The 25,453-nt window shown below is 37.9% G+C and overlaps 1 protein-coding gene across 8 annotated transcripts in view; it reads right to left on the bottom strand.

Annotated features, from left to right (window-relative positions):
- Positions 1-2,422: 2,422 nt before the first annotated feature.
- LOC148371565 (uncharacterized) overlaps positions 2,423-25,453 on the bottom strand; it is a 31,807-nt gene continuing 8,776 nt past the window's right edge. Inside the window, exons 16-32 of one of the 8 annotated variants that reach the window (XM_088326097.1) lie at positions 25,114-25,341; positions 24,813-25,031; positions 24,542-24,736; positions 24,216-24,449; positions 23,957-24,121; positions 23,628-23,831; positions 23,333-23,524; positions 22,022-22,215; positions 21,773-21,838; positions 21,652-21,690; positions 21,032-21,094; positions 17,293-17,466; positions 10,268-10,615; positions 9,774-9,896; positions 5,754-5,864; positions 5,597-5,677; positions 2,423-4,688 (exon numbers count right to left, since the gene is read on the bottom strand). In XM_088326097.1, the coding sequence (XP_088182223.1) occupies positions 4,659-4,688; positions 5,597-5,677; positions 5,754-5,864; positions 9,774-9,896; positions 10,268-10,615; positions 17,293-17,466; positions 21,032-21,094; positions 21,652-21,690; positions 21,773-21,838; positions 22,022-22,215; positions 23,333-23,524; positions 23,628-23,831; positions 23,957-24,121; positions 24,216-24,449; positions 24,542-24,736; positions 24,813-25,031; positions 25,114-25,341 (2,666 nt within the window). In that variant the 3' untranslated portion in view covers positions 2,423-4,658. Of the gene's footprint in view, positions 4,689-5,596; positions 5,678-5,753; positions 5,865-9,773; positions 9,897-10,267; positions 10,616-11,700; positions 13,644-17,292; positions 17,467-21,031; positions 21,095-21,651; positions 21,691-21,772; positions 21,839-22,021; positions 22,216-23,332; positions 23,525-23,627; positions 23,832-23,956; positions 24,122-24,215; positions 24,450-24,541; positions 24,737-24,812; positions 25,032-25,113; positions 25,342-25,453 lie in introns of those variants that run through there. The other 7 variants (XM_088326098.1, XM_088326101.1, XM_088326103.1 and 4 more) reach the window with 7 other exon arrangements.

The raw sequence follows: 25,453 nt of genomic DNA, 5'->3' as shown, positions 1-25,453 counted from the left end.
CCCGTTAATATAACATACCAACAAGACATTTGTTTTCATATCCTTTAAACACGCGAAGAAAAATAGTGTGATGAAAGGATAAAATAGAATGCCTTTTCCTATGTTATTTAGATCTGTAGTGTATTGGCTTATTAGTATTGTCGTTATTAGCAATTTTATTATTGGGCCATAGTGTGAGAACATTTTTAGATATTAAACCGACCCGCAGTACAGAAAAGGTTGCCGCCCACTGCATAAGAGACATTGTATATTATTTGACCACTAAATGTCGCTGTATTGTGTAGAGCAACCAACAACGAGTGTTACAAAGCACTAGGAAGAACGTAAATTACTGAGACTAAAAGTGACTAAACTGCACCATTTTTCTTCGCATTTTATTGCCCAGACTTTGGCAAAGTTTTGAGGTTTTTCGGGTACCCGTTGCAGCAAGACAGCCAACAATTACGCCAGCACCTAATAGGTAAGGCTCATAATGTGTCAAATAAATGCAAATTTCTCTACCTATGAGTAGTTTTAAAATGCAAGTTAATGTCATAAGTTATTGTATTTTTCATTATTATTCAAATAAATATGCTTATATTAATGGTTGGACATTTCTCGACCGCTAGGTAGCAATAAGCAATACAAACAGTCACTTTAACATTTTATCAAGATCTTTGGATATACGGTAAGTACATCCCTAAAGATCGATCACTCCCTATTGTATAAACATCGGAGTCTATTGCCCTTATTTTATCAAACGCTTATAAGAATGCAATAAATTCAGTCCAATAATTTTCTGCTAAAAAACAAATTGTATTAAAGTATTTTAAGAAGCCTGACTATTTGTTCTTTTGAAACTCTCATCCCTCATCTCTCATTACGTACCGCTTATCCTCATTAGGGTCGCGGGGGGGCTGGAGCCCATCCCAGCCATCTCCGGGCAGTGGGCTGGGGACACCCTGAACTGGTTGCCGGCCAATCGCAGGGCACACAGGGACAGACAACTCATTCGCTCATTCACACCTAGGGACAATTTATTATTATTATTATTAATTTGGACCGGCCAATTCACCTGAAATGCATGTTTTTGGAACGTGGGAGGCAACCGGAGTGCCCGGAGGAAACCCACGCAAGCACGGGGAGAACATACAAACTCCGCACAGGAAGTCTGGAGCTGGATTTGAACCCACGACAGGTTCCCATGACATGAACTGTGCCGCACAAGCGCTAACCACTGCGCCGCCGTGCTACCCCTCTTTTAAAACTATATTCATAAAATCCAACATAATGTGTGTTTTTTTTTTATTATAATTCTCAAAAATAATCTGTGAAAGATATATTTAACAAAAAGAACAGGATATATTTAAATAGAAGTCCAAGAATGGGGTATTTTTTTCCCTTCGATTCCTCGCACAATCAATACTTTGGCAGGGGTCTCCAACGTGGTGACTCCTAAGGACACTTGAGGTGCCCACGGACTTGTTCTGAAAATTGCTAACCAGTGCTGGGTCAATCTTTTTTGGTTGACACAGTCTATTTAACCACCCTTTTTTCTACAAATAATTAAACAGGTAATAGATTAGAAACAAAATAGTAATAACATAGTAAAGACATGATAACTTAATATTTTACAATAAATTACAGTTAATGGGCCTTATGGACAAAATGTCTATTCAAGTATTGATAATTATTTTCAAGCATATAATTAAGAGAGTAGAATGAGAATCTATTTGTGTATTAAGCCAATGCATTCATCTTTTAATTGATTTATTTGACAGAAAATCCAATAAACTGAATTCCAATTTATGGGTTTTTCAAAGCGAATGTGCAAAAAAGTGCATTTTTTGGTAGCCATCTTCCTACCTTTTTAGCTGTTTAGCAAGCTATCTCACGAGCTTATTGCATTTTTCGCATGCTATCTTGCTAACCTGTACCTTTGTTTTGCTAGTTATAAAGCTGAATTTTGGGCTCCTTTCTAGCTTAGTGTTTTAGCTTTCTATTCCGCCATTTAGATGGGTTTTTACTCTTTTGGCTAGCTATCTAGCTCCCCTATAGTCGTTTACTTGTTTTTTTTTTTAGCCAACTATCAAGCTACCGATTTGCCAAGCCAACTAGCTAAGTTCCTATTCCGGAAATTTATGTCAAACTGGGTCCCCGTTGCGCTGAATAGGAACAAAAAGTAGCTCTGAGCTTGAAAAATGTTGGAGACCCCTGTACTAGGGTAAAGGAAAAAGATTTTCACCCACATGTTACAGCCTGATGATAAATGATGACGTAGCACATAATAACAAAATTTCCTTTCAGTAGTTTGAAATCTGTTGTATCTTTCTGACGTTTACGTGGCAAAATTTGCAGCAAATACTAATGTAAGAATGTGCAATTTTTCTGCAAATTTCGTCAATAGTGTTATAAAATGTACAAAATCAACCAGGAAGCAGAATTATTCATATTTCGTTTTATAATAAAAGACAAAGAAGAATCACAAAGCAACAACAGTTTCCATAATCTAAAATCTATTTTTCGGGGGAGGTTGCCGTTGTTGTAGCTACCGATTTTGTGACCTAGACGAGGAAACACGTGGTCTAAAAAGGAGGCTGGTGTGTGGGACATGTTCTAATTTCTACTCCAAAAGCACAAAAAGACAACAAGTGACCAAATCTATTTTGACTACAAAGGCTTTACAAACTTTTCTTGATATAAACTTTGTGACACTTCTAAACAGGCTTTTTTCCCTTTGAAAACATCACGGTACATCAAGATCACATGAAACAGTTGCTACTTTACAAAATAAATTACTGTATAGTAGAACGTGTTAAAAAAAAAAAGAGAAAAAAAATGTGAGCTGCTATGACAACAAAGCCACATTTACCAGCTGCCTTCGCCTTGCACTTGAACATCTCAGGGTTCGTACACCTTTTTCATTGCCAAATTCAAGCACTTTTTAAGGACTTTAAAGCCAATTTTCCTATTTTTCCAGTACCATTAAAATATAAAATATGGTGTGAACTGTGTATTTTGCAGAGCCACAACTATACCTGCGATATACGTATGCGATTTTTAATCACGACATGATTTTTAGATCTTGAGTAAATCGCAAAACTATTTGTTTTTGAGACAAATCCCTCCCCCTATAGGTTTTGGGTAAAAATAACGGGAAAATGTAGCTTGCATTTTCAGTTGCAGGAAGTCTTTCCCATTACAATTACCACTAGAAAATGCTACCTTAAATTTTTGTGTCCATAATTGATATGTAATCCTTGCACTAATACCAATTTCATAGTGTCCTATTGAGGTGTAGCATGCACTTGTCCTCTTGGGTGCGACCCGCAGGGGGAGATGCTTTACAGGACAAACTTATGTCAGCTTCAGTTAATCAAAAGAGAGGAAGAAATGTAATGGAAAAGCAAAGCCACCAGAGAGCTGTGTCGGCATCAGTTTTAAGCGGACTTGTCGAGGAATATGGCAATAATTCCAAGCATTTACAAGCACCTTACTCAAAATTCACAAACTTTTCAATCCTTGAAAACACAACATTAAAACCCAAGAATTTTCAAAGATTTAAAGCACCCGTACGAACCCTGACATCTGAGACAAGTGCGATTTGGGACAGGGCAAAATGGGACTGATGTAACAAAAAATGTAAAATGCAATCGCCTGTTGAAATCGCGATTGTACGAATTCTTGGGAATTTCTCTAGAGCTCATGTTTTGACTCGACATGGCTGAACATAAATGGACATAGTTTGTCGATGAACAGATATAAATACACGTACAATTGTGGTACATTCTGATTGAGGTCTTGTGAAGTGTATTAAAACCTGAGCAAAACAGACCGAAGCTTAAATGCCTAACAACCAAATCGATTTCAAAATTGACGGAAGCACGGCAGCTAACAATTAATGCAATTCGCTACCAAATGAGAACAAATCATGGAAGAAAGTCTTCCAAAGAGACATCGGTCAACAGCACAATTTCAAATCTGTGTGTGGGGATATGAATAACTTAAAAATTTCCATTTGTACAAACACTATAAAAGCAGTATACCTACAAAATAGAGAAATATGTCAAAATAGTTTAAATTCAAACTTTACAAGAACGTGTAGGTTACAGGCTGTCAGCTGGTTGTAAAAGAAAGAGATTTTGGTACTTTTTCCTGAGCGAAACTAATCATTTACGATACGGAATTATCGTTTTCCATGAATCGTGCAAATGAGTTACATCATTTCATCCAATGTTTCTCAAAACAATAAAAAAGAAATCCCTTTTCAATAAAACAAATACTGACAAATAAAAAGAACTCATGAACGGTGCACTTTTTTTTAAAAATGGGAAGTAAACGTGTTTAAAAGCGAACACATCGGCTACAATTAAAGAGAAAGAGAAATATGCTTTAAAATAACTCAAACGAGTGTTACATTTTCAGACCTTTTGCAAGATGAGGTTTGATAAGCAAGCTGGCGCCCATCTCCAATGTTCTATCCAAAGTTTTAAGCATGAAAAGAAAGGAAAACAAACACAATCTACTTGTGATTCTGCTACCGAGTGCACAATTAGAGATATGTGCGTGCTTGTGGTGTGTGTGAAAAAGCAGTGGGTTGTCAGTGTGTATTTTGTTTTGCGTTGCACCCGATCCAGGGTGACAGAGAGACGAAAGGTGAAGCATCTTGCGGTGCCCGGTTACAATGCTGAAGCGCCGCCATCTTTGCCCTGCAGGACACATTGAGCTCCAGTTAGAATCATGAAGTCAATACAGTAATGCTTTGCTGTATCGAGGTTATTCATCGTGCATTGTGTTCTGCATTCTGACTGGTTGAGTAGTGGCGTCCCTTTTTTGCCAATGTCTGCCTCTGCATCAATGACATTATGATCTGGGTCAAGCTATATGACTCTTTTAATTAGTACATATGGCTCGGTGATAAAATGTTGAAAGTGCAAATTCTTCCGTAGTGCTCCTTATCTGGTAAAGTCGCTAACCGGTTTGGTGTTGCATTGCTGAAGCAGCTCCAATCTTGCATTGAATGTATTCCAGTATATAAAGGCTAAGTGCTTTACCTACAGTTTACAGTCAGACTGTCACACCAACAGACCCCATTTTGGCTGTACATTGCTAAATCTTTTGAAAGGAAGCTCATTAAATAATGAATTTTCACTGTGAGGACACTTGATGATAAAAAAAACCCACACAACCAACTGGAGTTACCCACAAGCGTTAGGCAAGCACACAGAACTCTTTGATTGGGTGAGCGGTATGGGTGGGCGGAGCTATGCAACACAGCACGCTCCTCTCTTACACACGCCCACTCAGCTGAAGGGAAATACATCCACAAACTTTTCGTTTGCATTTTTCGTGACATATTTATAAATAACTCGGCTAGCACTTTGTTTTATTGGATCCTTAACCACTAGATCGTAAAGCCACCATTTCCTGTGGTGTGTATTAGGCAAGTACAGCCTGGTGACGCCCCAGGCCAACAAATGTTTCTACCCGGTCTCGAACAGGGGACATTTTTCCAAGTAAGGGGAATGTGCTAGTAGGCACTGCACTAAGGTAACACTTTCGTTTGGAAATCTCTTTGAAGTGCGTCTTTGACAATGGCGTTAAAGGATCTTTGTACCTTGTCCTGATCGACTTCACTGTCAGCAGTTATGACGATCCTTTTCTCCATGCGGGTCTCTGAAGAGCCACTTTTCACAATCTGATTTCAGGAATCAAACAAGAAATATATCAATCATACAAGAACAGAAGAGTAGTTTAGAAAATCAGCAACAGACCTTGGAGATGTGTGTAGTAGTTGTGGTGACAGTAGTGCCGCTGATGGTTTCTGAGGTCTGAGAGATGGACACGGTGCTTTCTTTGTCCTCTTCGGTCCCATCAACCGCACCCTAATAAAAGACAACCACAATGTATAAGGGATGTAACGATGACAGCAATACCGTGATCTTAAAATGGTCACAATATCATCATTGGGGTCTCATTATACCAACCAGTGGCACAGCGTTCGTTAGGGCTGCACGGTTACCCGAAATCAAATCGATATCGTGATATAACGAAGTGCGATAGTGTAACCGCAAAACACTGTTTTTTTTTTTTTAGATTTACACTTTCAGTTTTTTTATTTGAGTGATGGAATGTTTGGCCAACAAAAATGGTCTCATTTTGGGGTTTAACAGCGCCGGCCAATCAGAAGCAAGTTTTAAAGGCAGCAGCCAAAAAAGGCAAGGCAAAGTTTGCAAAATTTGCAAGACGTGTGTGTGAACAGCTTTGATAGGCTGGTGTAAGCTCTCAGTCGAAGAGCCGGGCGCACAACTGGTCACTAACAAAAACGCGGCAGCCCGTTAGCGGTTCGTTACATTGAAAATGAATTCATCAATTAAATAGGACTCTGATAAAAAGTCAGAAGAGCGCAAAGAAAAGCTGATCACCAGCGGGTGCTCCCTGGAGTCTGGGAATTGACTGTGGCAGCGTCAGAAAGGAAAGCTAACGGCAAGGCTAACAACTCTTAAGCTACCACTACCAACGCCAGATCCATTACCAATGAAACTGACAACTTGGAGCTACCCCTCAGGGAAAACCGCTTTATTTGTGACTGTATTTTAATCACCACAAACACCTTGCAGAAGTATCTGTTAGCCGACGCTAGAGTGTAGCTTGCTAGCCGCTCTCTAAGTAGCTTTCTTACGCTAAAAGGACAAGCCCTCCAATTTTGTTGTCCTTTTGTATAATAACACTAAAGACCATTTATTCAACTGCAATTCTGTTTTTATTTGCAGATATATAGTTGTTATTATGTTAGTCGTATACTCTTAGTCTCTAAGGACGTCATTTCGGGGTATGGTTGCATCACTTTTTAAGTTCTCTCCAAAAACAAAACGAGCACTGAAATGCACGTTTCTTTTAAAATTGAAAATCGCACCGAAATTGCAATACAGATCGGAAAATCACAATTGGGTTTTTTTTCCCCAAATTGTGTAGGCTTTTTCCACGGTCAGATTCGAGCACATTTCAAGCAAATTCGTGACTATTTTATCAATTTTTCCAGTATCATCAAAAGGAAGAAACCCACTGCTGATTAGTTAATGGGCCTTATGGACAAAAGATTTTTCGTTTACTTTGATGACTAAAATAAAGTTGCTATCTTGCTGCTAGCACATACATTGTGTTATTTTGAGCCGTTATGATCTATGCACTTTTTGTGTCCATGGGCTGCTATAAACTGACAAATTCTGCCATTCTGCGTCAACAATCAACGTGCAGCTTTTCTATGTCAAACCTGTTTCCGAAACACCGAAAGGGCTCTATAGGTTTTGCGTAATAATTGAGTTCAATACGGAAGACCAAAAAATGAAAGAAAGTACCTGTATAAAAATCTGAAAAAGGAGCCAAATTTGGACTCATTTAATTATATTTATAAATGGTGAATGGTCTGCATTCATATAGCGCTTTTCAAGTCACTGAATTGCTTCACCAAGTGCTTCATACTTACCCATTCACACACACACACACACACACACACACCGATAGTGGCGCCAGCCATGCAAGGCATCTTTTCCAAGGACACTTAGCCATTTACCTCACAATTGCTCCGAAGCAGAGCGTACTCAATCTTCCAATCTTGGAGACTGCTGATCTTTTGCTTTTTGTTTTACTTATATTACTCTACATTTTTTTGTGTTTTTCAGAGGATCAATGTCTAAATTAATAAAATAGAATTGTGAATAGTTTTTTGTTTTCATTTTATGATTTAGTTGTAGCACTGACAGATGTTGTTCGTCTTTAAATCTGTTCAGTGTGTAAAAAGCTCAAATGTTTTTTTATTTTATAAAACAGTTTTTTTGTAGATCTGTGAATATTTTAATTCATAGGGTTTTTAAGGATCCCCTGTAAAACATGATTAATTACTAATTAAAATGTATTATTGATATAAATTCAGAAAAAAATATATATTTGAGGAGCCGTTAGGGAGCTAAAGGAGCCGGCTTTCTTAATAGGACGGTCCTCTTGAGTGCGACCAGTAACAAGGGGTTGGGGAAATGGGGGGAACATTGCAATGCCAACAATTTGGAGCATTTTCTTGACCTAGAAAACACAATGTAAAATTCAAGCATTTTCAAGCATTTCTAGCACCCAACGCTATTGGCTGCAGAACCCCAGTGGCATAGTCCCCTGGACATCTGACGCCATATCTATCTAGGTCAGTGTTTCCCAACCTTTTTTGAAGCAAAGGCACACTTTTTTTCATCAAAAAACTAGAGGCACACCACCTGTCGAAAGTATTAACAAATTAATTTCTGGCACTGGTTTAATGTTTAGTTTAAAGTTTACATTATCAAGTTTTTTGTGTGATCACCATGCCTCAGAGAGGTGACAGGTTATTAAATTGGGTTAATAATGTAGCTGTTGTTTGGCATTTTACTACATTTCTAACCTGTCCTTCAAGTTTTACTCGATTTTAATTTTGTTTTTTTCTTAAAGGCTGGCAACCAGCTCAGGGTGTCCCCTTACCACTGCCCGAAAACGGCTGAGGTGGGCTCCAGCACCTCTGCGACCCTACTGAGGATAAGCGGTGCAGATAACGGATGGATGGATGAATTATTTGCAGCCACTTACTCCTATGGAAAAGTGTTACAGTTGCTCTGCTGCAATTGCATGTGTTTTTGCGAAGATAAAATCGGGCAATTTCTGTGACACACCAGACAAGGTATCACGTAAAACTAGTGTGCCCCGGCACACGGGTTGAAAGCACTGGTAGGTTATGTCGATAATCATGTCATCTCGGGGTAAGTTTGCATGTCACTCTGTTAAGTTCTCCCAAAAAACAATGCTAGCACAGAAAATGTACTTTTATTTGAAAATTAAAAATCACATTGAAATTGCAGTGGATTTGGGTTTATCATTATTGTTATGGGCCGAGCCGCAAGAAGAGTCAGTACATTAAACTGGCTTGTAGACTGTAGTACAGAAAAGAATGGCGGTCACCTATGTAAAAAGGGGGTTCCTACAGTTGAGGGCCAGTTAAATTCAAGACTTTTTAATGCCTTTAAAACAAAATTTAAGTTGCCAAAAAAAGAAAAACAAAAAAAGGAAAAGTCAAACAAAAATCACAATTACTTTTTGCACACAATACATAATACCCTGTACACATGACATGGCACGGCTTATAGCCATGGCAAAAAACATTTGTCAGACAGCCAATTCTCATTAAATGTACACCTTCCATGGTCCAAAGTAAAGGCCCCTGTTAGAAGTTGTGTATTGAGGGCAAACCTAAGACATGAAAGACATAAGGCTCAGCTGAAATCACAATGTTGCCGAAAAAGTAAATCGGTGAATTATTTTTAAAAAATGACAATCGATAAATGATACAAAATATTTTTGATTTAAACAAATATAAATCATGTTATTGGGTTAACATCTTTCAAAATTTGGATTTGAGAAATGTTCATGCCAAGTAAGGCCTTATTTCAGAATAATGAATTAAATAGCTTTTAAGACTTTTCAAAGATCCGTGGAAGCCCTGAAATGAAAGGTTGGGGAACATTTCTCTTGTAATTGGTCAACATTGATTTTATTACTTTTCAAATGATATCTTCTTTCACACTGTTACAAACATGACAAACAACTCATGTCATTGGATTGCAGGGGAACGATCAATTCATACGCATCAACCAGACTAAGGTAGCAGAGCTTTGGCTTTGCACTGATAAAAACTACTCACAGTTTATTGCTGCATCTTCCCTCAGGGGATTAAGTGTCAAACAAAAGTGGACGAGGCCGATGTAAGAGCCCCCTACCTTTGCAGACTCGTAGGTGACGGTCTTGGTTGGGACGATAGGGACTTGAGTGGTGGAAATGTCCCTGGGTAAGGAGTTGGGGACAGCTGTGATGGTGACCGTCTGTGTCTGCACCAAAGGCAGCTGTGGATGGGAGCACAGCCCTGTGAGTGGCTGTTTAACTAGACAACACCACTGCAAGCTCTCACACCCTTTTCAAGCCATTCCCATAAAGGATCGTGAAATAATGTCTTCCAATCATTCTTCATTCCAGCACCAATGATTATGAAAGGTAAGCAGAAAATATAAAGCGAGGGGCCCAGAAATGAACAAAAGATGACAGGAAAGTCAAAAAGGTAAAAGAAAGTAGCAAGGTAGCTTGATCCATAACCGAATTGAAAAACCCACTGCACCACAGTGCAAAAACTCAGAAGAAACCATCACACATTTATTTTACAAGCAAATGTGGCAAACAATAAAAACGGCAAAAGAAGCCAAAGGAGACATGAAGCTACCTGGAAGCTGCGTATGACCTGTGGACAACCGCTCCTGAAATAGGAAGCAGCAGAAAAGCCAACTACATCCCCAGAGCCTTTCAGAAATCTGGGACATGAACTTCCTTCTTTCTGGGTCTTATCTAAATATTGACTGCTGGCTTGGAGGGATGAGGCCAGTTGCACCATCTCAGTTTTCACCACTGGCACCAGCGTTGATCCAATCACCACAAGTGCCGTCTGATCGCACGCTTTCTCCGGGGAAACAGAGCGAGCCTCAGCGCTAAGGCCGAGGCTGATAAGGGGACCAGGTTCCTCAAGTGTCGTACTGGTTTCTGAACCCTTGCACAGACGACTAATGTGCAAGCTCTAAAAGGAAAAAATGGAAAAATTCCAATCCATTTCAATGATTTCCAAAGACCCGACAAGGAGCCTGCAGCTACATTGAGCCACTGTATCTAACAAAACATGGGTGAATTGTGAGTGTATATAAGCGACCATATTTTGTAAAGAGATTAAATGGCTGATGACCCCAGACAAAAAAGGTTGAGATAAATATTTTATTAATACTGGGACAGAGAATCAATTACTATTGAAGAATTTTCTGTATATCGTAACTCCTCAATTGATGGGCTGAGTTTGTTTTTTGTTTTTTTTAATTGAATTACAGGCAAACTTGTGTTGTAAACGGGTATTTAACTCCCCGACATGTCCCAACATTAACCCACTGATAATATTGAGATTTTAAAAAGTCGTTGCCGTTGTTGCATAGCTTGTGGGTGATTAAAAGATAGCGTAAAAGTGTAGTTAACTTGTTAAAGGAAGCACGTTAAGGTTGAGACTGATATATTAGCTCTTATCATGACATATTGTAAAATAAATCAGGGACATATTTAAGTTTCTATGTACCATTATACAAGTTGCTGCTAAGCCTACTTTTTTCTGCACGGTTAGTCTTTGGTTTAAGTGAAAAATTAGTCATGTTAGGTGTGTTGAAATTCTAATTGTAAAAGGTTTCAGATAGCTATTCAAGTTTTATTTGAATTTATAACAAATATTATTGACTAAGATTTGTGTATCGCTCTGGAACTATTAGTGTTGTGCCATTCCACATCTGATGGCAAGCTTAGCCTATTGCGTATTAAATAAAATTACTATCACACATTTTTCAAATGTTGCCTCTGTTATTAAATACAAATTTGACTACTGTTTTCCCTCCATGAAAACTTGCATTTATGAGACGTGAAGAAAATCACACAGCTGATGAGAGCTGAGGGCATTATTTGAGGATGTTCAGTTACGAAACAAGACTGACAAAATTGTGCAGTTGGAGCATTGTTGCAATGTTTACATCAGAAAATTATTTACCATGATGGTAAATCGACATATCATTCCATCAAGAAATATTTGCCAGTGTCATTGAGACTTGGATTTATCCCAAAAAGTAGCAAAGGTTCTTTGAAAAATTCTTTTACTAACATTATAATTACTCACTTGCACAATTACGTTTCTATATTTTGATACATGACAATTCTATCAAATTTATCACACACAACATTACAAAATGCATGAATACACAACAAGTTATGTGTACATTTACCATCAATGGAATGTCTGTATTCTTTGGACATGCACGAGGGGCCATGCAGTTGCTACATACTGCCGTGTCTGACACTAGTGAATCATACCAGTACTTAAGTATCACAATATAGCTGCCTCGGGAATGCTCATCACAGAAATCATGTGCTGCAAAAAATATTTGTATGAATGCCTCAAAACACCAGCTATTGACTTGTATAAAAATGTTGTTACTTCACAGTGTTGGTAAAATTACACTACTGTTCAAAATGTTGAGGACACCCAGACAATTTTGTGCCCTGAGTGGTGCAACGTCTGTTTTATTTTACCGATATTATTGTCCTCCTTTTGTTAGCCAGTCTCAGATATGGCTTTTCCTTTGCCACTCTGCCTTAAATACCAGCATCTCGGAGTTGGCTTGATAGTCGATGTTGAAACTGGTCTTTGCGGATACTATTTGACTGAGCTGCTAGTTAAGGACCTGTAAGGAGTCTTTTTCTCAAACTAGAGACCGATGTACTTGTACTGTTGCTTGATTGTGCAGCAGGCCCTCCCACTTCTCTTTCTACTCTGGTAAGAGCCTGTTTGTGCTGTTCTCGTAACTGAATAGTACACACTGTTGCAGGAGATCTTCAGTCAATTTTTGCAAGGAATAACCTTAAGTTCTTAGAACAAGAACAAAGTGTCAAGTTTCACATTAAAGTTCTTTTTTTCTGGACGGTCTGAAAGTTTAATCAAACCCACAAATGTGAGGCTCAATATACTTGACTAGCTCAAAGGAAGGTCAGTTTCATAGCTTCTCTAAACAGCTAAACTGTGCTAACTGTGCTCAAGGGTTTTCTACTTATCCATTAGCGTTTTAGCGCAATAAGCAAACACAATCTACTATTAGAACACTGGATTAATGATTTCTGGAAATGGGCCTAGGTACACCTATGTATTCCATAAAGAACAGCCGCTAAAAAGATCATTTACCACATTAAAGAAGCAGTACGGAATTCGAAACTTTGTTACTCTGTGCTGCCAACTCCTGGCTTAAAAAAATGATTTCATCCTCATTCACGTGCAAGTACGTGCATTTCCTAGACGTACTTGAATTAACTCTTATTTTTTAATTTTCTTAGGGTTTGGGTTGGCTTTTGGACTTTACTAGAAGCAAGCCCTTTCTTACTGTTACCATTTTCATGCTCCACTGATAAACAAACCTGCAGTGACAAGCATGAAATTATTTTCCGCCACTCCCGCCAACCCTCTTCCCTCAAATCTAATGAAAATAAAGCATAAAGAACTCAGTTGGTCACGATTAATGGAGAAAATATTTCAACTTTTAAAGAGCACCTAAAATGACACACCTCACCTTTAACAATGTTATCTTCATTTGAAAGAGTGATTTTCCTTCAGAAATAAGGGCATTTCCAAGTGACCCCAAACTTTTAAACGGTAGTGTAGGTAAGAAAGATGCAACAAAAGTTGTCACAGAAAAAAATTGTGATAATGAATTCAACAGAAAGCCGGAGAAGAAAAGGAGTGGTAAATCTCGCTCTAATTGTTTTTTAAGGAACAGAAAAGATGACAGTCTTGTCCCACAAAGGAGAAGAGCAAAGAAATTAAAAAGGTGGCTTCTTGGGCTGGATTGAAGATGAAATATGAGGAATGCGAGGGTGAAGTTGCAGAGAAGAGAAAAGCGAGATGGCAAGGTGATTGATTGGGTTCTGCCTCCGCAGGTCACACTCACGCCTGTGTGGGACTTCAAGACGGCCCCTCAGCTGCGTTTGGAGTAGAAGTCCAGCAGGGGGCCGCGCGGGAGGCGGGTGACAAACTGAAGGATTTGGGGTGAAGGGAGCAAGGGGAGAAACATGAGAGGAAGGAGTTTTGATGGCTATTATTAGTCGTTGATTTTTTTGAAATGGAGGTTCCAACATGGCAGGATTTTGATTGGTTTTGATTTCAGGGTAGGTTAGGACAAGCATTAAATTGCTGACACATGCATTTTAACATGCATTCTTTTTCTTTTTTACTTCCAGATAGTACAGCTTACTTAAGTAAAATAATATCATACTTATATTACTGTAGTACAGTGTTTCCCATAGAATTTCAGTGTTTCCCATAGAATTTTGTGAGACCCCAGTGTGTAAACAGTCTAGGGAGTGGTGTGTCCATGGGAGTGGCCCCCACATAGAACAAAAAATGTTAATGTAAAGTTATTTTTGAAAGAGAATTCACATAAAAAATTGTTAAAGAGCGTACAAAATTCGAAATGATAAAAAAAACATAAAATACAGGGAAAAAGTACAAGTTGACAGGTATGTTTTTGTAAAGCGCAACCTATTAGTGATGGGAAAACGTTTTTTTTTCAGCCAAGCTACCAAACGGCTCTTCAGATATTGCTTTAGCCAATATACTACCAATATTATTTTAACATTATGCATGAAATGAATGAATACAAAATTCATTATACTACTTTATTATACTAGCCTTTATTTTTTCACTCTTCAGTGAACTTTTCCGCCCAAAAAATTTCCTCAAAGAAGAGATGAACAGAACTGAAAAATACTTCTCTGTCTGTGTCTGGTGGCAACTCGATTCGGAGCTATGTGTTTCGCGCTTTGCATATATTACTCAGATGCTATCGTACCGAGTTTAAAATATTTCTTACACACAATGTATTTGGCCTCGTACACATTACTGGGCACAGCTGTCAGCCATGGGGAAAAACGTTCATCGGACAGCCACTTCTCAATAAATCTGCACTTCCTTATGGTCCAAAGTTGCTATTTGTATTGCGAGTAGACCTAAGACATGCATCTGCTCTGCAAGAGTTGACTGAAACCACATTGCAGTTTTGATAGTTCTCTTAATGTAATCGCGTAATGTTACCACAAAAGTAAATCAGTGAGTTATTAAAAAAAAAGATGTTACTTTATTTTTTACTTTGAACAGCTATAAATTTAGTGATGTGTTCACATTTTCAAGACTTTAGAAAATTGGATCCAAGACATTTTAATGTGAATTAAGGCATTATTTTTAGAATGAATTCAATGCCAGGCAGCACAGCGGCGCAGTGGTTAGCCCGTGTGCAGCACAGTTCTGAGGTCATGAGATCGAACCTTGCTGTGGGGAGTTTGCATGTTCTCCCTGTGCTTGCATGGGTTTCCTCCAAGCACTCCGGTTTCCTCCCACGTTCCAGAAACATGCATGTCAGATTATTTGGTAGGTTAAAATTGTCCCTTGGTGTGAATGAGCGAGTGAGTTGTCTGTCCGTGTGTGCCCTGCAACTGGCTGGCAACCGGCTCAGGGTGTCTCCTATCCACTGCCTGAAGATGGCTAGGATGGGCTCCAGCACCCCCGCGACCTTACTGAGGATAAGCGGTGCAGATAATGGATGGATTGAATTCAATGCTTTTTCAGGCTGATTTTGATTGATTTTGTGTTCATCTCATTAGCTGTACCGCTTATCCTATTTTGTGTTCATATTTATTTTAAAATATCATTATGTGTTTGAAAATAAAAGTTTATGACACTCAAATGGCACCCTGTTTGGAACTTCTTATAGTATGGGAAACACTGTAGTATAGTCATAAAAATAATAAAATAAATAGTGAATTTGAAATACTATGCTAACTGTAACATACTTTACTGTCATTATACTTTATACATTACACTATACTTTCAAGTAGTGTAAAAACCCTTCTCTTCACATTTTGTCTTTTATAAGTTTTTTGCATTAATGTAAAGCTTACAATCTAAAAGATGAAAAAATGTAAAATATACTACACTATGTAAGATAGCACAGGCTACTTTATTATTCTATTTTTAACAAATAATAAAAAAAGGATCAATGTCTGAGAGACATTTAGGCCTACCTGAACATGCATTTGATTTCTGATGAAAACAATTTGATCCGGCACGATTTATTATCACAATATTTGATAAAGGCATTTAGTTGCTGCAGGTTCGACATAAATACTGCCATTATGTGAGCAGTGAAAGGAGAGCGACAGAGCTAGGAAGTAACTGTCAACCTCCAGCCAGTTGAAATAGGATTTCGGCGTGATGTTTCAAATCAGATTACACGAGACACAATTGAAAATGACTCTTCATTTGCATTGTGTTTTTGTTGGCGACTATCATGCTGGTTTGAACATTTCAAAACAAAAATCATCAGGCCCAGTTGTCACTCACACATTCTTTCTTTGGGAACAAGCAAAGTTTGGAGAAAGCAGCAGTGGGTTGTGAAAGCAGCAGTGGGTTGTGAAAGCAGCGTGCAAGGTTGAAGCAGAAAAAGCAGGGAAGTCAACATTGCATTGCGTGAAGATAACGTGCAACACGGGAAGCGCATCATTTCCCATTGTCATGCTTGGAAGCATGCGATGTAGACAAGTCTGAAACAGCTGTTGCAGGAGCCACATAGCACGTTGGTGGAAACCCAAAGATGTCTCATCCACATCAAACTTAATCGAGTGAGAATAAACAAGCAAAGACCCGATTCAAACAGTCCAACCTTTATTCTTCATCATATCATGCAAAGCTGCATGCCACTGCCGTGAAGAAGTCTGAGCATGCGCTCGCAATCCGTCACCATCAAACCAGTATACATGGTTCGTGCACCTTTTTAGGGTCAAAATTATTTTAAAGCCAATTTTCCAATTTCTCTAGTACCAATAAAACATTCTGGTGTGAATCCTGTATTATGCAGAGCCACAAATAAATAAATTTTTAATCTTGCGTGTGCATTTATTAAGACATGTTTTTTAGAGCTTGAGTAAATCACGATTATATTTATGGATCTGAACAAAACATGTGTACATACATTTGAGACAAATCTCTCCCTATATACTGTAGGTGTTGGGTAAAAATGAGGTATATGTAATTTACATTTTCAGTTGCAGGAAGTTATTCCCATTTCAATTTACCACTGCAAATCACTACCTTAATTTTTTGAACTAATTACACATTACATAGTGCCCTGTTTCGGTGTAGTATACACCTGTCCATTTGGGCATGACCCATGGGGGCGTGATGCTTAACAGAACAATAGCATTCAAACTAACGGGATCCACCATTAATAATGAGGGAATAAATACAAGGGCAAAGCAAAGCCACCAGAAAGCAGTGTCACTGTCATTTTTAGGCAGAATGTTAGATAAACATGGCAACATTAAAATTTAAGCATTTTCAAGGATTACTCGGACCCGTAAGAACCGTGCTTAGGATGTAGTGTGCCTCGTTTGTGAAAAAATATGTGAAAAGGACAATTTTTGGGGGGTGCTCCCTATAGTGCTGAAAATCCGGTACATATTTAATAAAAATAAAACCCTTATTCAAATATGAATAGCCTGTTATTGGTTGTTTTTGATGCTGAAGAAAGTTTTGATTAAATTTTGTCACAAATAGGCTCCAATACTTTGTGTCTCTTTTTTCATAAACAATTTCATACAGCGATGTGAAGATCGGTGTGAGAGACTTACCCCATCGGCGCCGGGTTGACCGTTAACACCAAGAGTACGCAACGGCGAGTGCGTGGACAGACGCTTGTCCCATTCGCTGGGCCTGGACTCTGGCACGGCCTCCATGAAGTTTCTTTTCAGCTCGCTGATACTAGCATGATGCCTGAGCAGGTCCTCCTGAGGTTTGTCAAACTCCTTTTTAGGAAAAGGCCCAAGTGAAGGGGAGAGGGGTAGCAGGTGGATGATCCACAATGGTCAAAATAATAAGAGGGAAGATAATGGAAGGAAGTTTAAGGAACATTTGGGGGATATGGAATAATGACAGAAGGGCAGGAGGAAAAAGAATGGAAAAGATAATTAATCACGTGTTAATATTATCCATTTAAGTAAATATTTATAAATAGAGCAAAAGCAAAGTTACTGAATCAATCAACAAATGGAAAATGTGACAGTCACATTTCAAGAATTCTGGTACAATTAATATTTCTGACCATTGTTGTTTCATTTAATTTAGGGCTGCAACAACGAATCAATAAGCTCTATCATCAAATGCATTAGCAACTTATTTCCACATCGATTTGTTGTGTCGCGCCACTTCTGAGCCACTAAGCACATTAAATAAATGCAAATACAGTGAGTACATTGCATTTCGTTGTAGTTATTTGGTTGTAATGTCACTTTGGTCCGGCAGAGGGGGTCCTAAAACCGTTTTTTTAAGTATTTTACATTTTCTATAGATCATTTGTATTAAACATTGCATCATTCCAAACAAAATTGACATGAAACAATCAAACACTATCTAAAGTGAACAATGTTCAAGGGAACAGAATATGCTACAGAAATACAGAAAAAAGAACAACAAGATGCAGATTCTTAAGCACATTATGCATCTTTTACACATTGGGATTGTTTATCATCTTCAAAGATTCGACCAAATAAACAAAGTTGTTGACAAAATTTTGAAATGTGTTTTATTTTTTAATTTTTGGGGCAGTTATTTTTTTTTCCACACATAATATCCAATGTATTACTTTCTTCGTTTTTGTTTTGTATGATGAATCCAAATGGAATATGATCATACTTTCAGGTGTATAGCATACATTTGTATGCATTTTTGTTAATTGTTGAATAATTTGACTTGTTTCATATTATAGAATATTCAGTTGTTTTGCACACTATTTTTAATCTGTTTAAAATATTTGAATAAAAAAGGAAATCAAAAATGTGCTTTTTAAAAAACCTGATTCATTGATTAATTTAAAAAACTATTCCATCGATTATTAAAATAATCGTTAGTTGCAGCCCTAGTTAGATTTATGCAAATTCCAACCTGTCACATCTTTTAAAACGTCTTGATTGTGATTCTTTAAATCAGACTGATTTAGCAGATAGCAATATGCTTGCATAAGTATAGAAAACATGCAGTCAGACAGCAGAACTGAAGTCATCATGATCAGAATGACTGACAGAAATAACATTGAGCACTAAACTTTAAATAGATCCTAATTGGTTTATGGTGCAGCCAAAAGCAGTAGCAAATAAATGTTAAGCATCCCAACTGTTAATCATGGAATACATAGACACACATATACAATAGGATATAATCTCCTACTTTTGATTTATAATCTTTAATTTAAAAAAATGCATGATTAGAATTGCATGAATAGATTGATCTTTGTTGCAAAACTGCAGAAACTGTAAATGCAAGCAATTGAAATGGTGGAAGCATGGTGAGAGAAAGCGCAAAAGCATAACATAAGGATCTTCTTCGCCCGCTTTGGTCAACTAGTTTTATAAAAGTCCAAAACAGGGCTCAGCAATATTCCTGGCTAGACCGCATGGAACACCTGGGTAGCTCGCAGACCAGTTCCAAAAAATACCTCGCCAGTTATGAGTCATTTTGTTTTTTCTTCAGGAAATTATAAATTTCAAACTATCTTTTGTGTTCTACAGTGTTAAAATTAGTTTCCTAATTGGTATACGAAATAATGAACATGATCAGTGCCTTTAAAACATGATCTACCTACCCTATTACACTACACGACTGCCACGAGTTTTGTTGCAACCCAGGATATAATAAAGTGGGGAAAACCGATCACAGATGGTGACTACATGAAGGAGTCATTCATCAATATATCAGAACACATCACTTTAGAATTAGCCTTTCAATCATACATGATATCGCGGAGTGCCCTTTTTCAAGGAAGATGCCTTGGTGGTTGACTGAGCCTACACACAAGTAATAAGGTAATTACAACATCGTAATAACGTATTTCCACATATCCGTAACAAAAATGTACATCTCTGGTCCATAAATGTTAGTCTACATGGGTCCAAACAGTGAACCACACCAAAAGTAGCACTCTGACTGCGAAAGAACATGAAGAAGACAGAGCTATGCCCTTGCACAATAGTATTGCCCTTTACACAATGGTTAACTGCTGTTAAAAGTGTCGAAAAAAATTGTTCAAACCTAATATTGTTAGAATATGATATAATGAAATTGTGAATGTATTTGATTGCTGTTAAAAGTGTCGATAAAAACTCATATTGTTGGGATATGATATAATGAAATTGTGTGTTTAATTGCTGTCGGAAAAAAATGTTAAAACGTCATATTGTCAGATATAACTAAATTGTGAATATGCTTAATTGCTGTTAAGAAAATTGTTCAAACCTCACATTGTTTAACTTCTGTCCCTAAGAAGCAAAAATATCCTAATGACAGATTCTTAGGTGTTGATGACAATTTCCGCTGTGTGTTTGTTTGCTAACACATAGTTTTCAGAGATCCTGATTTATTTGACAAATTATATACTTATATATTCCATGTATAAAGAGAGAGAGAGAGAGAGAGAGAGCGATATTCGATTATAAATATACATGTATATACATATACATGTATATACATATATATATATATATATATAAAAATATATATATATATATATATATATATATTTATATATATATATATATATACATATATACATATGTGAATTTCCCTGCGGGGATGAATAAAGTATCTATCTATCTATCTATCTCTATCTATCTATACATATATAAAAATATCACGATATCAAGATGCCCGGCTTTGACAAAATTGTACAAGTGTAAAAATGACAATTAATGTTTAACCTTAAAATGTATCAAGATTATTATTTAATGAAAATTCTCTATTGATATTTCAAACAGCATTCAACTGGCTGAATTATGTCAATAGCATAAAACATATAGCTGTTTGGGGTAAATATGGTTAATGATATACAGGTTTTTGAATAAAAAATAATCCAAGTGTTTCAATTAACAAGGTGAATTGATGTCTAATAGCATTTTGAAAATTGCTCAGTTCAATAAATTGTTTCTGTGTTCCGTGACCTAAATCAAACTTGAGTTTTTGGAAACCTGTACGTTTGAGTTTAAAAACGAAAACAGAAAACTATGTGCTTGTTAAACTTCAATTTTCTTGCCCTAATCATTAGATGTTTACAGACTGCGAAATCTAATTAGTGCAGATATTAAAAAGAAAAAAAACTGCCCAATGTTAAAGGCCTTCAGAATTCAGCAGCACACTCCTTGGACAGACATGAAATATAGACACAGGGATACATAAATCGAAGAAGAGCCTTTCGAATGTGCTGAATGCTGACGCAAGCTCCAAATAAAGCCTTTATGCAAGCGTGGTATGAATCAGCAGGCAGTGAGCCAAAGAGCAAGAAAACAAAGCAAGAGACGTGACGTCTCCAGCGATGATACAAACCTCCAACATTAAAAGGCTATGTCTCATATAAATTGAGTCACCCTCAATTTTCTTAGCTCTTTTCTGTGAAAAACGAACAGAAAAAAAGGGGAGGAGTCAGGGATTCAGTTTCCTTGGAAGGTGCCACACGCCGGACATGCACAGACATTCACTTAAGCGTTAAAAAAAAAGCTGCAAAAGGTCGACATGCAAAATAGTTGACGGCTAAGATCAAATCGCTCGAGATCAAAGTCCTCTAGTTTGATGTTACATTAAGAGACAAGCATGTGTGGTGAGTTGTGACACTAGCGTGAATAAAAAAAAGAAGTTATCATGCCTTGTTTTCAGTGCACGGTATATCCATTCAAATGGATTGTAGGGGTTGCTACAGCATGCGATGGGGATAATAACGGTATTGAAGGCAAATGTAAGTACAACCTTGATGCATTAATACAATTACATAATAACGGCCCGCAAATCATGTTCTACCCATCCTTGCATGTTCTACCAAATAAACAAGATGCTTTAAACGTTACATGGCCTAGCTACCTGGATGCAAATGACAAGATGACATTATTGTTTTGGACTGAAGCGATTTTTAGCTGGAATGCTGAAATGACACACATGGCTAAATATCTGACCTTTCGCAACTGCACCACCTCACTGCTCATCACCTCAGACTGTGAGGAGAGACGGAGACACGTTAGCACACCTAATACTTGCCATCTCAGAAGAAATTGTTTTCTGAGGATGGACACTGACCTGAATGTCCCCATTGATTGAAAGAGTCACTGAGGAGTCAGTTCTCTGGTCAGTCCATACTGCTGACTACAGCAGCAAAATACATTTCTAATTGGTCATTTTGCATTTTTTTCATGAAAGGAGATATTTTGCATAGTAATGGTCGGTTTTATGCCATCCCAAGGAAATGTCATAAGGCAGCAGTTCTAAGAACAATGAGTTTTGATATTATAAAATACTTTAAATTATAGATATAAAAATAGTGCAAACCTTGTCCTCTGATTTTGATGGCTCAACAACTTCTAAAGTGACTTCGAGTTTCCTCTCCTCTTTAATTGCCGTCCTGATCGGAGTGGAGGTCTGAGGCTGGTCCAAGGGCGCCATTGGAATTCCAGCTTCTGCCAGAGCAGCTTGGGAGAAGACTGGAGCGCTGACAGGACGAGCGCTTCTCTGAGTGATCACCACTAAACACAGTTACAAGCAAACAGGAAAGGGTCTAATATTAGAAATCGGTGCAGACAAAAAAGTATCTTAAAAAAAAAAAAAAAAGACACACACACACTCCACAGCAGCCTTGTATTTTATTGCAAGCTTCTAGGGCACACATCACATCATTTAATATGGCCCTCGAGACAATGCAGAGAAAAGCACAAGAGAAATATGAGCTGCAATTTTAGATAAGTTTGCCAAAGCCATGCTCGAGTTTCAAAGCAACCGCAGCTGTGTTTACTTTCTTTCTTTCGGTCCTTGTCTTTTCCCCCTTTTCTCTTTCTTTCCATCTTTTTTCTCTTTCTTTCTTCATTTTGTTCTTTCTCTTGTTTTTTTCTTTATTACTCGATCTTTTTCTTATTTTTGTTTTCCTGTCTCTATCTTTATTACTTAATCTTTCTCTCTTTCACCCCCTCTCTTTCCCCTTTTCTTTCTCTATTTTCCTTTGCCCTCTTTTCTTTTTCTTTCTCTCTCGCTCTTTTTATTTTTCTCTCGCAGTCTTTTTATCTTTTCTCTCTCCCTTTTTGTCTCTCTCCCTCTCATTTTCTGTCTCTCTCTTCTTTCGCATATTTTCTCTTTCTTTCCCCCTCTTTCTTTCTCCCTTACTTTCTCTCTTTCGTTCTCTCTCTTCTCTGTTTTTCTCTAACTACCTCTTTTTATTTTTGTTCTCACTGTTTCCCTTTTTCTTTCTCTTTTCTCGTTCTCTATTTCTCACTCTTTCTTTCTTTGACCCTCACTCTTTTGATCTTCTAGGCCGTCCCCTGTGAGAATTTGTTTTCTACAATGTGGCCCTCAAGCTAAATTTAGTTTGACGTCCCTGTTCTAGGGGAGGAGCACAAACAGTATACTTTACCTCAAATCCTTCTTCACCGTCAAAAAACATAAAAGTGCAGTACAGTTCTAGCAAGAAGCTACAAAGCTCGATGTGACTTGAGTAAGATTAGTAAGCAATATTTCATTCCTATGCAAAAAAAAAATGCCACCAGATGTCCTTGAGCAAGAGTCGACCATCGTCCATCTTGGTTTGATTTTAATAAGCAAGAATTACAAAGCCAAACCATGTGCAAATAGCACATAAATGAGAGCAGATACCTGGCTTTCTGCGCACAAGGTCCAGAAGAACAAACCAATCATCATGGACATGAGTGTGTTTGACGGGTCGCCTTTCTTCCTGGATGTGTTTTGCAAACCGGGGTTTCTCAAAAACAGAAATCCTTGTTTTGGTCACAGGGGGTATTACCCTAGGAGCTGCTGCAGGGACTTGGAGGCGCATAGGGGGAGCAGCTAATTTCATAGGATATCAAATACGTTAGGACATAAGTTTACAGAGATCTTCAACATATGGTTCTTCAACTGGCCCTTGAAGGAATGAGCCTTTTATGTATACCTGTTTTCCTAGGAACTTTATCTAGAAGAGTAAACCAGTCATCCTCCAGTTTTCTCCTGGTTTGATGCGGTCTCTGCTGCTGTTGCAACGGCTTTTGCTTCCAGACCTGCTTCACTAAAGTAACTCTTTGCAGTGAGTTCTTCTCTATGACTGCCAAGGTTTTAGACACAGCTAGAGCGGGAAACTTTTGAACAGGTTCAGCCACTATTGTGGAATGAAGGAAAGTCAAATCAAGCTTGGACGCAATAGGTCACTTATTTAACATAAAGCGAAATTATAATCAGTAAAAAGAAATGTAAATTGAACTTTGTGATACACAAAAGTCATACCTGGTGCTTTTACTGCATCTAACAACACAAACCAGTCATCGTCCAACTCTCCTCGTTGTGGTTTTATTTCAACTAACTTGAGGGGAAGCTTCTCTTCTTCTATCCTTCGATCTTGTTTTGTGTTTTTGACAGTGGTTACAATCACACTTTGTTCAACTGCAGAAGCTGACAAAAATAATATTTACATTTAAGTAAAACTTGCTGATAAAATTAAAAATCTTGGCAGGGTTAAAATAATGATACATTTAGAGGTGGATACCTGATAGTACAGGGACTGTCTTTTCTAGGACAGAACGTGGCTGTAACAGTTCAAACCAATCATCTTCTGCTTTTCTCCCTGATGCTGGTAAAACGGGTCTTTTTTCTGAAATTCGTGTCTCATCAAGCCCTGTATTCTCACCAATTATCGTCATTTCCCATTTTATAGTATCTGTTGTTAACACCTCAGTCTCAAAGGGCTTCCTTGTAGCTGTAGACATTTCAGCAGTGGTGTCTGGTACAAGGAGGCAGAGTCAACAAGAAAAAAAATGTGTTTCCCTCACAGGCACGTGAGCTAATTTGAAGGTGCAACCACAAACTGAATACCTGCTATTTGAATGACTGCCTCATCACAAACAGCACCAAATACCACAAACCCGTCATCAACTTTCTCTGGCTGTGGTTGGGATGGGCGCTCACTTATCGGGTCCGAAACAACCAGTAGCGGTTTCAGCTCTATTGTTTTCTCTTCAATCACAGGTCCAACATCTGGATAAATTCTCAGCAAATTAGTTGGTGGAACTATTTTGAGAGTGAAAATTAGATTACTTTGGTATACTGAGAAGTACTAGAAGAAGAAGGTGAAAGATGTGAGTACCTGGGGCTACAAATGTATTTTTTTTCCAAATGACATCCAGCAATTGAAACCAGTCATCTTCTTTCTTTGTGACTGATGGGACAATTTTCAGCTCTGGATATATTTTCTTAGAAGTCTCTTCTTTCTGGACTATCTTTTCCAGGACAATGTCAACTTTTTTTTCATACACAGTAGTAATGCTATTTTCAGCACACTTCTGTACAGACACAGCCAGGGACACTTGACCAAAAGACAGATGTCAAGATGTTAATCACTCAAGGCTGCAAGTACTAAAGAATAGTGAGTGGAATATCAGCAATACCTGGTGATACAAACAGGGTTTCTCTTGTGGGAACATCTAGCAGGGAAAACCAACTGTCGTCTATTTCTCTTTGACTAAGTGACAGCACTGTGACTTCATTTCGGCCCGGGTCTAGTTTGGGATAATTTTCAGTATAATTAACTAAAACATCAACCAGAGGTTTGTCTCTCATTTCGACTGTCACATCATTCACAGAGACATCTTCTTTATGAGGCACATGGGCAGCAGCTACAAAAAGAAGATAAAAACCCTTAGACCCTACATGTTTCAAAGGTGCCTTTAGATGAAAATGCCAGCAAAGCTCAACACAACTGTTTGCTTTAGTAGAGCTAAAGCAAAA

This window comes from Urocampus carinirostris, chromosome 2 (genome assembly GCF_059441175.1).
Source record: "Urocampus carinirostris isolate Australia breed hairy pipefish chromosome 2, RoL_Ucar_1.0, whole genome shotgun sequence".
NCBI lineage: Eukaryota > Metazoa > Chordata > Actinopteri > Syngnathiformes > Syngnathidae > Urocampus > Urocampus carinirostris.
Note: the sequence above shows the minus strand (reverse complement) of the source record. Positions and strands in the feature narration are given on the sequence as shown.